Genomic DNA, 15,075 nt, shown 5'->3' with positions numbered 1-15,075 from the left:
CTAATTCCTGCTTCACTCAATCACAGATTATATGTATAATTGTTTCTTTGATAGCATTACTTATATTCAACTTCACTGTTGCAATATTCAATGTCAGGTCAACGTCTAAGTACAGTCTTTATGGGTCAAGAAAGTTAGTGATTTTTGTCCTGATAGTCTTCAGAGTTTTAGGAACCAAGGAAGGGGAATTAGCTCTGTCTTTCTAAGCATCATCCCATATATAAGATTCAGAAAATAACCAATCAGCTCTAGTTATTTCTGGATTTCAGAACTAGAAATGCAATTTCTAACATCTTCCACTTCTTGCCATTAAGGATTAATACTATTATGATTTTTTTCTTTCCAACTTTATCGGGGGACAAAAGGAAAGGAAATTGATGTTTTGCCAATATTATCTCATTATCTCTCACACAACCTTGTGGGGCAAGTGCTATTATTGTCCCCATTTTACAGTTGAGAAAATATATAGAGTCATTCTCAGGGTTAAACAGTTAGCAGGTATGTAAAGAATGGTCTTGAACTTAGGATTTTCTGACACTATGCCTCTTAGGTGTTTTAGTAACTAATATAGTGCCATGCAAATAATAATAGACTGGACCATGAATTATTGTTATAGATAATTGAAGAATGAGGAAAATACCTTCACAAATACAGTTCTGCACTTTCTCTGCAACTTATGTTCTTGAAGAATTTCCTAGATCACTCCAAGTTTAGTTGTCTCATCCAGGTTCACACAGCCAGTATGAGTCAGAGGTAGGATTTTAAACAAGATTATCCTAAGACTGACTGTCCAGCTATTAAACTACAATGTGTCTATTTCATGTCTAAATAAGTTGAATTGTACACTAGGGCACAGATAGTAAAGAGTTCTGTTAGTTGCCATGGATTGAAAGGAGAACAGAAAAAGTATCCTATCAATTTGTACCTAAAATCCCATTCCGTGATTGACTTCTAAAAAATTAAAGATATAAAAGGTCTGAAGGTACTAGTAAAAAATATTTTAAGAGGAAGAAGATGATCTTATACGGAGATCATATATGGAGATGATCACTTCATTGATGATTATTGAATGAATAACTAGATGAAATGGTCTCTTTAAAAGGCATCAGAATCCTTCTATATCTAATCCTAAAGTTTAGCTTATTTTTTATTTTTCATACTTTTTTATTTGAGTATAGTTTTTTAAAAATTTTTATTTTAATAGTTTTTATTTACCAGATATATGCATGGGCAATTTTACAACATTGACAATTGTCAAATCTTTTATTCTAATTTTTCCCCTCCCCCCAGATGGCAGGTTGACCAATACATGTTCAATATGTTAAAGTATAAATTAAATACAATACATGTATACATGTCCAAACAGTTGTTTTGCTATCCAAAAAGAATCGGACTTTGAAATAGTGTACAATTAGTCTGTGAAGGAAATCCAAAATGCAGATGGATAAAAATAGGGGTATTGGGAATTCTATGTAATGGTTCATAGTCATCTCCCAGAGTTCTTTCGCTGGGTGTAGCTAGTTCTGTTCATTACTGCTCTGTTGGAACTGATTTGGTTCATCTCATTGTTGAAAATGGCCTCATCCATCAGAATTGATCATCATATAGTATTGTTGTTGAAGTATACAACTATCTCCTGGTCCTTGAGTATAGTTTTTACTTAAAGACTATTCAAAATCCATAAAGAGAAAGACAAACTCAATTCTAAAGGGCAATGCATTAAGGTAATTTAAAGTTACAGAAGAACTTTATACATTTTCCAAATTCTCTTCTGCCAGAAAAAGGAACTCACAATTTTTGTAGTAAAAACAAACAAACAAACATGAAAAGGCATAAAATAAAATTTCTTCTTTTTTATTTGTTTTTAATGGTAAAAACAGGTAAAAAAAAACAGGAATGGTAAAAACATTACTTTCTGTACTAAGTTTAAGAAATGGGGGAAATAGGTTGAATTTATGGAAATAGTTTTTTTTTTTAATTAGTCTGGATAAGCCTAGAGAGAAGAACAGCAAAGAAATAAAAATGATAAAGAGGAAATCCACCTTAAAGGGGTTTTCATTCAAAGCAAACTAAGAAAAACAAGACCTTGATTTTTAATTGAACAGATTCAAGGAGGGAATAGAATTGAAAAAAAAATTTTTATTCATGCCCAAGTGGTATATAACAAGATAAGCTTAATCTGTTTGCTTGTCTGCTGTTAACTATTATTAAGGACTAATGAAAATGCCACCCTAATATTTGCATTTCTGTAAATCATATAAATTCTTTCAAATAATGACTCTAAACAAATTTTAGACCATCAAAACACAAAAAGATGTAGTAGAACAATTTCTTTAGCTGAAGATAATTTAGAAGTTCATCAGGAAAAGCCTGTGATACCAGGATAGAAGTCTAGCACATAGTTTCAGAAAAGGCTATGCCAGCAGAGTTCTGGCTTTGGCCCAGACTTAACAGTAGCAAAACAGGAACAGGCTTATAGACCTCTAAATCAGTAGAAGCACTAGCTCTTTCTAGACCTCTTAACCCAGAGACATCAGAAAGGACTTGGAAGTTCACCAGTAAGATTTATTAGTAGGTGAGAGGGCCTTGGGAAACTAGCATACCAGAAACAGGCATGGGCAGTGGTGGTAATGGCAACTTCCAGGGACCTCAGCTCACAGCAGGTCTTTTTACTAGCACTGAAGAAGGACTTTTACCACATAAAAACCTACAGCTACAGAGGGACAGGGGCTCTCCTAATAATTCCAGGGCAGAAAAGAGTGCTTGTGGTTAGGTCCCTAGAAGTTTCTCTGAAAACAGCTGCATAAAATCCCTGAAGTTTGGGACAGTGCACCTTCCACTCTGGAAACCAAGCCCTACTTTAATACAGAGTTAAAAGTCACATAATAGGCTAGGAAAATAAGCAGAAAAAGATTGTGATCATCGAAAGTTAGTATGGTAACAAGAAAGATCAAAACATCTACTCAGAAGAAAAAAATCAAGTCAAATCTTCTATATCCAATGTCTCCAAGAAAAAAAATAAGAATTGGTCTCAGTTCGTGGAAGAGATCAAAAGGGATTATGAAAATCAAGTAAAAGAGATAAAGGGAAAAAAATAGGGAAAGAATAGAGAGTAGTCCAAAAGGAAATACAAAAAGCTAATGAGGAGAAAAACCACTTAAAAAGCCAAATTGGCAAAATGGGAAAAAAGGTACAAACACATTGAGAAAAATAATTTCTTGTAAATTGGAATTGAACAAATGGAAACTAATGACTTTTTGAGAAAGTAAGACATAATAAAACATAACTCAAAAAATAGAAAAATGTGAAATATTTTATTGGAAAAACAACTGACCTAGAAAATATATCCAGGAGAGGCAAGTTAAAAATTATTGGTCTACCTGAAAGTCATGATTTAAAAAAATTGGACTAGACATCATCTTTCAAGAAATTACAAAGGAAAACTGATCTGATATTCTAAAATCAGAAGGTAAAATAGAATATTAATATACCAATCACCATCTGAAAGATATCCAAAATTGAAAACTCCCAGGAATACAATAACTAAATTCTGGAACTCACAGGGCAAGGAGAAATAGTGCAAGCATCCAGAAAGAAATAATTCAAGCATAGTGGAGCCTCAGTCAGGATAACATAAGACTTAGCATCTTTAAAGGATCAAAAGGCTTGGATTATGATATTCTGGAGAGCAATGGAGCTAGGATTACAAGCAACAGTAACCTACTTAGCAAAACTGAGTAAAATCCATTAGGGGAAAAGGTAGACATTCAATGAAATAGAAGATTTTTCAACCATTCATGATGAAAAGATCAGAGCTTAATAGAAATTTTATTTTTCAAATATAAGACTCAGGAGGAGTCTCAGGAGGAGAAGGAGTTAATCAATAAAGTGATATAATAAACATAAGTTTCATCTGTTTATATTCCTACATGGATGATACTTATAACTCATTAGAAATTTCTTATTATAGCAGTTAGAAGGAATAAATATGGACAAAGAGCATAAATGTTAAGTTGCATATGAAGGGATAATATCAAAAACATTAAATTAAGGGGTAAAAGAAGAATATACTGGGAGAAAGGGAAAAGGAATGATGTAAATTACTGTCATAAAAGAGGCAAGAAAAAACTTTTACATTGGAGAGAAAGGGAAGAAGGGGAGGGGAAATGAGTGAATTTTACTCTCATTAAAACTGGCTTAAAGAAGAAATAAGATACACAACCAATATGAGTATAAGATAGATTTCTCTATCTTTCTATATCTTGCAGGAAAGCAAGAGGGGAAAGGGATACAGGAAAGAGATAGAGGATAATAGAAGAGAGGGCATATTAGGGGAGAAACTGGTCAAGCAGCAAAATACTTTTAAGGAGGGACAGAGTGATGAGGGGGGTAAGAGAGAGAGAGAGAATGGAATAAATGGAGGGAAATACTGTTAGCAATAGTAATTGTAAAAATAATTTTGAAGCAAGTTTCTCTACTTTATATATACTGTATATATACACTTTATGTTTGAGAAGACTTTATTTCTCAAATATAAAGTGAATTGAGTCAAATTTATTAAAAAAATAAGTCATGCCCCAATTTATAAATAATCTAAAGGGCTATAAAATCATGCATAACTTTTGACCTAATATTACCACCATGAGTCCCAAAAGAGATTTTTTTTAGAGGGAAGGACCTATATATACAAAAATATTTATAGCACCCTCAAAGCAAAAACCTTAAAACTGAGGGGATGCCTTGTTAGGATTTTTACAAGGTGCTAAGTCACTGAAATTGATACTTGACAATAATTATCTAATTTAACATGGTTCAGTATAATTGATATGATCCTACAAGGAGATGTTATGGACCAGAACTTGAGACAAGGTATTGTACTTAGTTCATACCTTTAAAGAAGTTCATACCTTTAAAGGAGTTTCACTCATTGGTTCACACATTAGAACTCACACCTTTAGAGAGCATATATAAGGAGGAAAGGAAAAGCCTGCTCATGGACTTCCAGGAGATTCCCAACTAGGATGGACTTCCAGGAGATTCACAAACCCACCCACAAGCCCACTCTCTGGGAGGAGGAATCAAGACTCATTCCAACTTTCACTTTTGTGCTGGCTGGAAACATTTGGATAAGAGCTCTCAGGAACCAAGTTGAGAGGAAGGCCTCCAGGAAACTAGCTGAGCTCCAAGTGAAGGATATAAGATTTTGGAAGAGACAATAAAGGATATGGACTTTAACTCCTGGCTGCATTTGAGGTGATTATTGAAACTGAACTGAAACTGTCTGCCTCCAGAAGCCCCTCAAGAAATCTGCTCCCAGAGAACGATTACAATTTAGAGAAGTGAACATTACATTTTGGCACCCAAATGTGGGACAGACAGGATCCTGATCCAGTGGAAAAGTCTCTATGACCCAGAAATCAGGGTGAGTGCAACAAGGAAACTTTGTTAAAGAGCTAAAGTAGAATTTCAGCGAAATGGAGCAAATTTTTAGAAAACAGCCTTCTGTTTCTCTTCAAGGAAAATGTTTAGAGAGCATTTTCAAGGTTGTGAAAAGCCAAGAATTGATTATAATTTTGGAGGAGATCACTGAACTTTTAAAAACTGTGCAGTACATATCACCTTGGTTCTCTATGGAAAACGAATTGGATCTAGAGGAATGGAAATTAGTAGGAGAGCAACTTTGTCAATACTACAACAAAAATGGACCTGACTCAATTTCCAAAGACAATCTTAATACATACAATTTAATACAACTGGACTTAGGAAATTATATAAGTTATAGAATAAGGAAAAAGAAGAAAGAGCAGGAGGGGAGGCTGCCAACTAAACTAGATGAAAAAGATGAATCAGATAACAATGGAATTAAGTATAATTCTGATTATGGCATTTCACTACAGGAGCATTTCCTATCTCCTCTTCCCTCAATTAACCCTTCATGGGTGGGGAGAGAAGGAGGAGGAGGAGAAGCAATGACACAAACAGAACCACCTATGAAGCAGCCTATGGCAAGATTAGAAAAAGCATTGGTTAAGGCAAAAAAATGAAGGAGAGGATATATCTGATTTTATAGATGCATGCCCTGTGATTGAAGAGCTTGACTCTTCAGGTCAAAAAAGGAGAAGATATACTCCTTTTGATTAAGGATTAAGGATTTTTAAAAAGGTTGCACTCTTTATGGGGCTATATCATCTTATGTTAAAATGTTACTACATAATTTGGCTTATAAAATCCTAACCCCTAATGACTGGAAATTCACAGCAAGGACATGTTTAGAACCTGGACAAAACTTGTTGTGGCTTTCAGAGTATTGTGAATTATGTAGGATTCAAGTCAGAAGCAATAGGCAAACAGGAGTTAACACACAAGTCACTTTTGACCAACTAGCAGGTGAAGGTCAGTATGGAGAGAATTCAGAACAGATTAGTTGCCCCACAATAGTTTATGAGTAGATCGCCATGGCTGCAACAAAAGCTTGGGGTTCCCTTCCCAAACAGAAAGATGGAGGTGAAGCCTTCACAAAAATAGAGCAAGGTCCCAATGAACCTTTTGCGGATTTTGTGGGACATTTGCAAACAGCTATAACAAGAATCATTGGAGAAAGTGTAGCTACAGAAATAATGACCAGATATTTGGCTAAAGAAAATGCCAATGAGGTTTGCAAAAGAATTATATGGGGGGGGGGGCAGCTAGGTGGTACAGTGGATAGAGCACCAGCCTTGAATTCAGGAGGACCTGAGTTCAAATCTGGTTTCAGACACTTAACACTTCCTAGCTGTGTGACCCTGGGCAAGTCACTTAACCCCACCCTCAGGGAAAAAAAAAAAAAGAATTATATGAGGACTACACAAAGGTGCTACAGTGGGCACAAATGCTTATTATACTTGTACTATGATGAACATGGAAAGACGGGGTCCCTCTTGGCAAGTTACTTATAGAGAAAATCATCAATGTTTTCAATGTGGAAAAGTTGGACATCTAAGAGCTCAGTGTAGATAGAGAGATAAAGTGAGAAGACAGGCTGAGAGAAGACCTAAAACCCCATGTCCAAAATGCCACAAGGGCTTCCACTGGGCCTCAGAATGTAGATTGACCCAGGGAAATGAGAGGTGGAACCCAGCTCCAAGATATCAATCAAAAGACAGGTGGGGCATGATGGCAGCTAAGGTTACACCCAGGGAGTCTTTACAAGGTCAGGACTCTGATGTGATCAATCAGCAGAAAAGTAATCACATGGCAGAAAGGGATCACATGATAAAAGAACAGAAAAGCAATCAGATAGAAGAAATGGATTGCAACTAGGGAGAATACAGGCCTTTTAAATCAGCAGTGCAAACAGCTCCAATATAATTATCAGATGATGAGAAGAGATTTAGAAAGTGGTAAAGAGAAGGGAAACAGATAGGTTAACTGCCTGGGAGAGAGGATTTGCTTGTATTTTTACAGACAGAGAAGGAAACAGATGGGTGGCACCTGGAGAGAGACAGAAAAGGAGAAAAATCTCAAAACAAAGGAGATCTAAGAAACATCTAACACTGAAATAACATGTTTAATGATAAAGACTGTTGCAGGACTTGAAAACCATCAGGAATCATTGGATTCCCTAACACAAGATGGAACTATTGCAAGACTTCAAAACTTGCAGGAATTATTGGATTGCTGGCACATGAACATTCCTGGCACATTCCTTTTGGACTATTTCTAGGATTTATGGATATGTTGAATTCCTTATGTGTTATGTTACTATATGCTTATGTAATTTATGTAATTATGTGTAATACCCCCATATTGATGGATTTATGTATACTTGTTTCAAGTGAGCCCCTTCAGAAACCCGCTAATCTGATTTGATTTCCCATTTCTTTTGATGTTTTCAACTCCCTGAGAAGTCAGGGAGGATGTGACCATCTCCTTTTTATGATGTTTTCACTTCTTTTTTGAGCAGACAGGGAAAGTGTGATTGCCTTCTTTTTGGGGGTTCTCACCTCCTTGACAGGTCAGGGAGGTCATGACCACCCTATGTTCTAAATCAAAAGAAAGGGTGAGATGGTAGGATTCTTACAAAGTGCTAAGTCACTAAATTGATAGAAGCCATGGTTCAGTATGATTGATCTGCTAAACCATTGATCATGCTAAACCATGTCATCTTAGTCAGTACGAGAAGTGTGAGGTGGTACCTCAGAGTTCTTTTAATTTGCACTTAAAAAAACCAGTAATGATTTAGAGCATTTTTTCATATAACTATAAATGATGTTAATTTCATCATCTGAAATTTTCTATTCATATCCTTTGACCATTTATCAATTCGGAAATGTTATATCACTTCTTATATTACTTCAGAAGAACTTAAAACTCTCTGATCTAAAGGAGAGAACAATAGAACATTACCTCTGAGTGTCAGTTTACTCATATATAAAATAATAAGATGAAAAGCATATGGATCACAGGGTTATCATGAGGATTAAATGTGTAAATGTATGTAAAGTACTTTGTAAAACTTGTCATTATGTAAATGCCAGCTATAATATTTTGACACCTTCTCCACTGTTCTGACTAAAATGTAACGGCAATATGTTATTCCACATGATTCTAAGGTTTGCAAATATTAGAATAATAACAGAAATATGGAAGTATTTTTAGACTATATTTCATAGGAGTTATTTGTGAAGGACTTCACTGGAGTTCAATGTCAGCAAAACTGTTTAGGAATTGATGTACCTTAGATACATGAATGAAGTGAAAAATAGATATTCATATTGACTTGGGGGATGGAGGCAAAAAAAAAAATGTGGCCAAGAACCATTGCCTCATTTATGTGATTTGGGGAACAAGATTAAAAATGCAGCCATTAAGAGGTCTTGAGTGAAATAAGAAGGAAAAAAGCTATTTTGACAGCTTCTACTAAGAAAAAGAAGAATCAAGGTGAAGAAGAGGCCTACAGAGACACAAAGGAAGATTAGATTCAGTAGCAGCAGCACCTTGAAGAAGCAAAGAAAAAATGTAGAAAGATAAATTGAAAACTAGTAGAATCAGGCTTTCTAGTAATGGGGCTTGCTCTTGTTCTATCAACTAATTGACTAAATTGTCAACTGTCAAAAATAAAAATGTCAAAAATCCTAGGTTACCGTGACTAATTATTTGCTGGCCCATTTCAAATATCTAGGGCAAGACAGTGAGAAACTCTTGAGAATTCATGGGCTAAACAATTAGATTTTTGCTTTATTTGTTTACTTGATGAATAAAATAGCTCTTTGTCTCAGCTTCAAGAATAAAAAAGAGGGTTTTATTTTCTTTTAAAAAGCCAAACAGAATAAAGCTATGAAATTATCACAGTCCCTAAGAATTTTCTGAGCTGTTTATCATGGAGGGGTCACTTGAATTTCTAAGCTATTAAGATGCCAATGAAAAGAATAGAAATAATCACTGATCTAGGAGTCCCTGGGCTTTAGAGAATTTCACAGCTTCCTGAGGAAAAAGACAAAGTGTGGATTAGGAATGATTCCAAAAAGAAGTTTTCTCAGTATTTCTCTATTAAAGAAGAAGTATTAAAAAGAGTATGAACTACAGGAGTACAATCCAGGAGCCAGGTCACTGTCACCTACGAGTAGTATTAGCTTCTCCCAATCTCACCAAAATTCATATTTAGAAACGAACAGCAAAAGCACATATTTAGTGAGAGGTACTATCTAACAGATATTAGATGATAATGAATAGAGGCAGCTAGATGACTCAGTGGATAGATATTTCAGTCTGGAATTAGGAAGATGTGAGTTCAAATCCAGCCTTATTCACTTATTAGCTTTTTTTCCCTTGAAGATAGCTCAGTGACTCAGTGAATGGAGTCAAGAAGATCTGAGTTCAAATTCAGTCCTAACAATTCACTAGTTGGGTACCCCAGGCAAGTCACTTAACAGCTGTTTGGCTTTGGAGAAGGAAATAGCAAACCACTTCAGTATTTTTACCAAGAAAAACCCATAATAGGCCATAAAGACATCCCTGAATAATGAACAACAATAATAACAATATGTAATGGATATCTAGAATATGATCTCTGTCTTGAAATTCCTATGTATAGATACTTCTGTGAATTGAAACTTTCTGCTTATGGCTTTTCCCTTGAATTTCTCTCACAGGGGCCCTGAAAGACAATAACAATCTTGTGTCACCCTGTAGGGAATAAATATGTGGGTAAATGCATTTTTATTAATGATTGGGCTCTTATTTTCCCTGAATGGGTATGATGCCCCATGGACCTTCTTTACTGAACTTTGTGATAATTGAGATGTAAGATTATATTTACCTAATAGGGAATAAAAATTCCCTGTTTTTTGAGAGATGACTCTCTCAAATCATATCTCAACTAAAACCAATAGGGATAGTGAGATGTCAGTATGTAAGACATTTCAAGAGTAATTGCTAAAGAGAATGGGAATTTAGACATACAATGGTAACTTATAGATGAACCTCAACTCTGTTTTGGTGATACTTCCTTTCGTTTCATGCCCAACAATGAGGTAAAAAAGAAGGGCTTTTTCACTAGGCTCACAAGATAACAGGTAGAAATCATAGATTTTTGGATGAATGGGACATAGAAAGTCAAAGGATTGTTGAAATACAGATTCAAACTGGAAGAAACCTTAGAAGTCATCTAGTACTATCTTCTCATGTTACAGCTGAGGAAACTGAGGATCAAAGAGGTTAAGTATCTTCCTCACATTTCACTTTTATCATTTACTCTCCTCCAAGTAATCTATGACTCAGCATCCTTACTGTTCCTTGCTCACAATATCTCATTTCATTTTTCCATGCATTTTCACTTGGCAATACACTATGCTTGCAATTGTCTCTCTCATTACACCTCCTGGCTTCCCTGACTTCTTTTAAGTCTCAGTTAAAATTTCACCTTCTATTAGAAGCCCTTTCCAGTCCTCTTTAATTCCTTTCTTTTATGGATTATCTATGATTTATCTTGTATGTATTGTGTTTGTTCATGTTTATTTGTTTGTTGTCTCTCCCATTAGAATGCTAGTTTCTCTCTTTTGCCTTCTTTATGTTTCCAGCAGTTAACACAGTGCTTGGCAAATAGTAAGTATATAAGAAATGCCTGACTAACCAAGATCACACAGTTAGTAAGTAAAGCTGGGACGGGAGGTCATGTCTTCTAACTCCAAATGTAGCACTCTTGGGAGGTGTAGGTGATGATTCATAATAACAGACAAGTTCAAGGCATCAATAGCCAGACTAATATCTGGATGGGGATACCATGATTGGCTCCATTAGCTGCTTTGCTACTAAAATGCTGATATGCATCGTATGGATCCTGGCTCCTCTGTTTTCTCTCAGCTTCCCTTGTCTGTGACCATTGCAGAGAATAGTTGGTGGTAGGAGTTTGACATGACACAACTAAATCTATGAGGACCCAAAGAGGACAAAGGAGTCCATCTGACCATATCATGGCTTATAGAAATTACTGCCAGTAATGTTGGACTGTGTACTATTCTTACCCCAGAGTATGGACCAGGTAGTTAGTCTTTCTATTACCAATAGTGATTGTTGCCTGAACTGAACACATTCTAGAGGTAATTTTTTTCAGAAGTGGCATAATAGATGAGTTACTCTTATTTTCCCTTCCACAGACACTCAGAAGACAGGTAAAATAATTTATTTGGAATGCCCTAGGCAATGAGATGCCAGGAGACATTTGGGGTAAAAATTCTCATTATTCTTTTTCTATTGTCACTACAAAATTGGATTGTGCAATTGAGTCAGGATAACTAAATTCATCCAGTGACAGTCAATGTCACAGGAAGGTAAGAAAAGAATAGATACTGGGGGCCCAAGTAGAAAAGTATATAGATAGCAAGACAACCTCCCCCATCATGTCCAGCACAGAGTAGGGGCTTAAGAAATGTTTCTTCCTATGTTGTTTAGGTAATTAGACATTATAGAGAAGAGTTTATATTATGTTATTGCTACTTTGGTAATGATCTATTTTTAACACAGATTTGGGCTCCTCAAAAGGACTAATATAAAAATAAAAGCATGAATCCTAGGACCTTTAGGTTCACTAATTCTCTCTCTTAAGAACCACATCAGGGGGTCTGTCTTTGATCTTTCACTTTTCACTCTTCCAAATGTCCTGTGTCTATGAAATCAAAATGATGAGCTTATCAAAAATCAAAATGTATGTTTCCTGTCCACAGATTTTATTTTGCTTCCTTTGTCATTGATTCTTCTGGATATTTTCCTCTAACAATCACTTTCTTATTTCTCTTCTGCCCTATAACTGCATATGCTGAAAAAAGAGAGATTTTTGAAAGTATATGTGTGTTGATGTAATATCCCATTATTAAAATGTGAGTTCTATGAGACAGATATACTAATAGTAAGTGATATTACTACATATAGTTTATTATATAGAACATACCACTATACATATAATAAGTGATACTATTACATATAATAAGTGATCAAAAACTGATTGCTTTTTCTTTTTTAAATAAAGGGGAAAATATACACATTTGCTATATAGTATACCTATTATCCAAAAATCAAACAAAGCAAGACACTAAGGTGTTAGAAAAAATTTTAACCTACAGAGAAAATTATGAAGAGTACCAAATATAGTACTGAGGGATTGGCATATACTTAGGAAGGAGGATTCACAACAATAGAAACCAGGAATGTTTTTTAAAATACTCTCTTTGTCAAGGAAGACAATATGATGTAATGTAGAGGAAGTAATTGTCAGACTCAGGAAGGTCTGATTCAAGTCCTGCCTTTGATATATTGATGTCAAAGTGTGCCCACATAAGTGTGGACAAATCATTTTATCTCTCAGTGCCATCTTGCAATGCTCAACAGCTATAAATTGCATAGAAGGTACTAATCTTCATTAAAGTAAAATTATAGAAGTAGTTACTTGCTTGAAATTCCATACTTGTATGAAAAAGTACTACTAATAATGTGTTATTTTCATCAAAATAAGATGCCTAAAAGTACATTAACTAAAAATGAACAAAACGCTAGATAGCAGCTTTCTGTGAAACACTTTGCCTAAATGGTCTTTTTGTCTCTGTTACAGAAGTATGATAAACAATCACACAGTGGTTAAAGAATTCATTCTGATGGGATTTCCTGTTGGCCCCGACATGCGAATGTTTCTCCTTGGACTCTTCTCTCTGCTATATGCCTTCACCCTAATGGGGAATGGAGTAATTTTAGGACTTATCTCTCTGGAGGCCAGACTCCATACCCCCATGTATTTTTTCCTCTCACACTTGGCGATAGTTGACATTTCATATGCCTGTAACACTGTGCCTCAAATGCTAGCAAACCTGCTGGACCCACTCAAGCCCATCTCATATGCTGGGTGCATAACTCAGACATTTCTCTTTTTGACTTTTGCCCTCACAGAATGTCTCCTCCTAGTAGTAATGTCTTATGATCGCTATGTAGCAATCTGCCACCCCCTCAGATATTCTGTCATCATGAATTGGAGAATGTGTATCTCTCTAGCACTTACCTCTTGGGTCCTTGGGTTCCTTCTGTCTTTGGCCCACCTAATTTTACTGCTGCCATTGCCTTTCTGTGGTCCCCAGAAAATCAATCACTTTTTTTGTGAAATATTGGCTATTCTCAAACTTGCCTGTGCTGATACTCATATCAATGAGATCTTGGTCTTGGCTGGGGCTGCTTCTGTGTTGGTGGGACCTCTCTCTTCAATTGTAATTTCCTACATGCGAATCCTCTGTGCAGTCTTGCGTATCCAGTCAAGAGAGGGCAGACAGAAAGCTTTTTCTACCTGCTCCTCCCATCTCTGTGTAGTAGGACTCTTCTATGGCACTGCCATCATTATGTACATTGGACCCAAGCATGGAAATCCCAAGGAGCAAAAGAAATATCTTCTTCTCTTCCATAGCCTATTTAACCCAATGCTGAATCCACTTATATATAGTCTAAGAAACCATGAAGTAAAGGGTGCCCTAAAGAGAGTGCTAGAGAAAGGAAGACCATTTTAACAGATTTAACAATTAGAATTCAATAATTATGATTATATTCTGATAAGAGTTATAAAAATAACCTGAAATCTGATTCCATATTGCTTAATAAAAAGTAAAATAGAATATAATTCTTCTTCTATAATATAACGAATATTGATTGGATGACCTCTGATATCCCTTTCAGCTCAAAATCTATTAACCTATGAGTCTTCAAAAGTATATACATACATACATACATATATATATATATATATATATATATTTCATTTATCTTTTTGAATAGTCTATAGAAAATTTCTAAGGTACTAAAGTACCAAATAATAAAGGAAATACTTCTATTTAACCAAGATCCTAAAAGGATTTTGAGTTTGGCAGTTTTAAACAATTTAAACAATAATCCTTTGAATAATAATCTGGAAAATCATTCAAGGCTACATTGAAACTTTTCACCCTGAAAACAAAAACCAAGACATGACTACCATGCTACAAAAACATTGTGGAAATATAAAGTAAAAAGAACAACACTAGAATTGGTCTTTGTAGGGAGATAGACAGGCAGGGGAGTTGTTTGGAGGTAAGTTGCATGACTGTACTAAGATAAATTAAAGCCACTGTTTGTTCAAAAATATGTCTAACAACACTTATGCTGGGCAAAAAATTGAAAAGTGAGGAGATACCCGATAACTAGGAAATGGCTCAACAAATTGTGATATGATTGTGATGGAATAATAATGTGCTATAAGAAATTATAAGCAGGATGGTTTCAGAAAAACCTGGGAAAACTTAATAGGAACTCATGTGAAGTGAACTGAGCAGAACCAGGAGAATATTATAAATGGAAACCATGTTATAAAAGGTTTTGCTATTCTAATCAAGGCAATGATCCAAAGAATTTCTAAAATGTCCATGATAAAAATGTAATTTAGCTCCAGAAAGAGAAAATTTTTGAACTATTAATCGCTTTTAAATTATACTTTTTAGAACTTTATTTTTCTTTTTTTTCCTGTGTTTTCTTTTGCAATATGTCTAATATGGAAATATATTTTCTGTTTTGCATAATGTCACATATATAATT

At 35.1% G+C, this 15,075-nt stretch overlaps 1 protein-coding gene across 1 annotated transcript; it reads left to right on the top strand.

Annotated features, from left to right (window-relative positions):
* The first annotated feature begins 13,085 nt into the window (after positions 1 to 13,085).
* LOC141545205 (olfactory receptor 2A7-like) lies at positions 13,086 to 14,018 on the top strand. The gene has a single exon (XM_074272230.1). The coding sequence runs from the start codon at positions 13,086 to 13,088 to the stop codon at positions 14,016 to 14,018; it is 933 nt and encodes a 310-aa protein (XP_074128331.1).
* The last annotated feature ends 1,057 nt before the right edge of the window (positions 14,019 to 15,075 follow it).

This window comes from Sminthopsis crassicaudata, chromosome 5 (assembly GCF_048593235.1).
Source record: "Sminthopsis crassicaudata isolate SCR6 chromosome 5, ASM4859323v1, whole genome shotgun sequence".
In the NCBI taxonomy this organism is placed as follows: domain Eukaryota; kingdom Metazoa; phylum Chordata; class Mammalia; order Dasyuromorphia; family Dasyuridae; genus Sminthopsis; species Sminthopsis crassicaudata.
The sequence above is the reverse complement of the archived record's forward strand: the minus strand, read 5'-3'. Positions and strand labels throughout refer to the sequence as shown.

What these genes read in the sequence shown, in the direction of transcription:
- LOC141545205 (XM_074272230.1), top strand. Translation starts at nt 13,086, where the DNA reads ATGATAAACAATCACACAGTGGTTAAAGAATTCATTCTGATGGGATTT.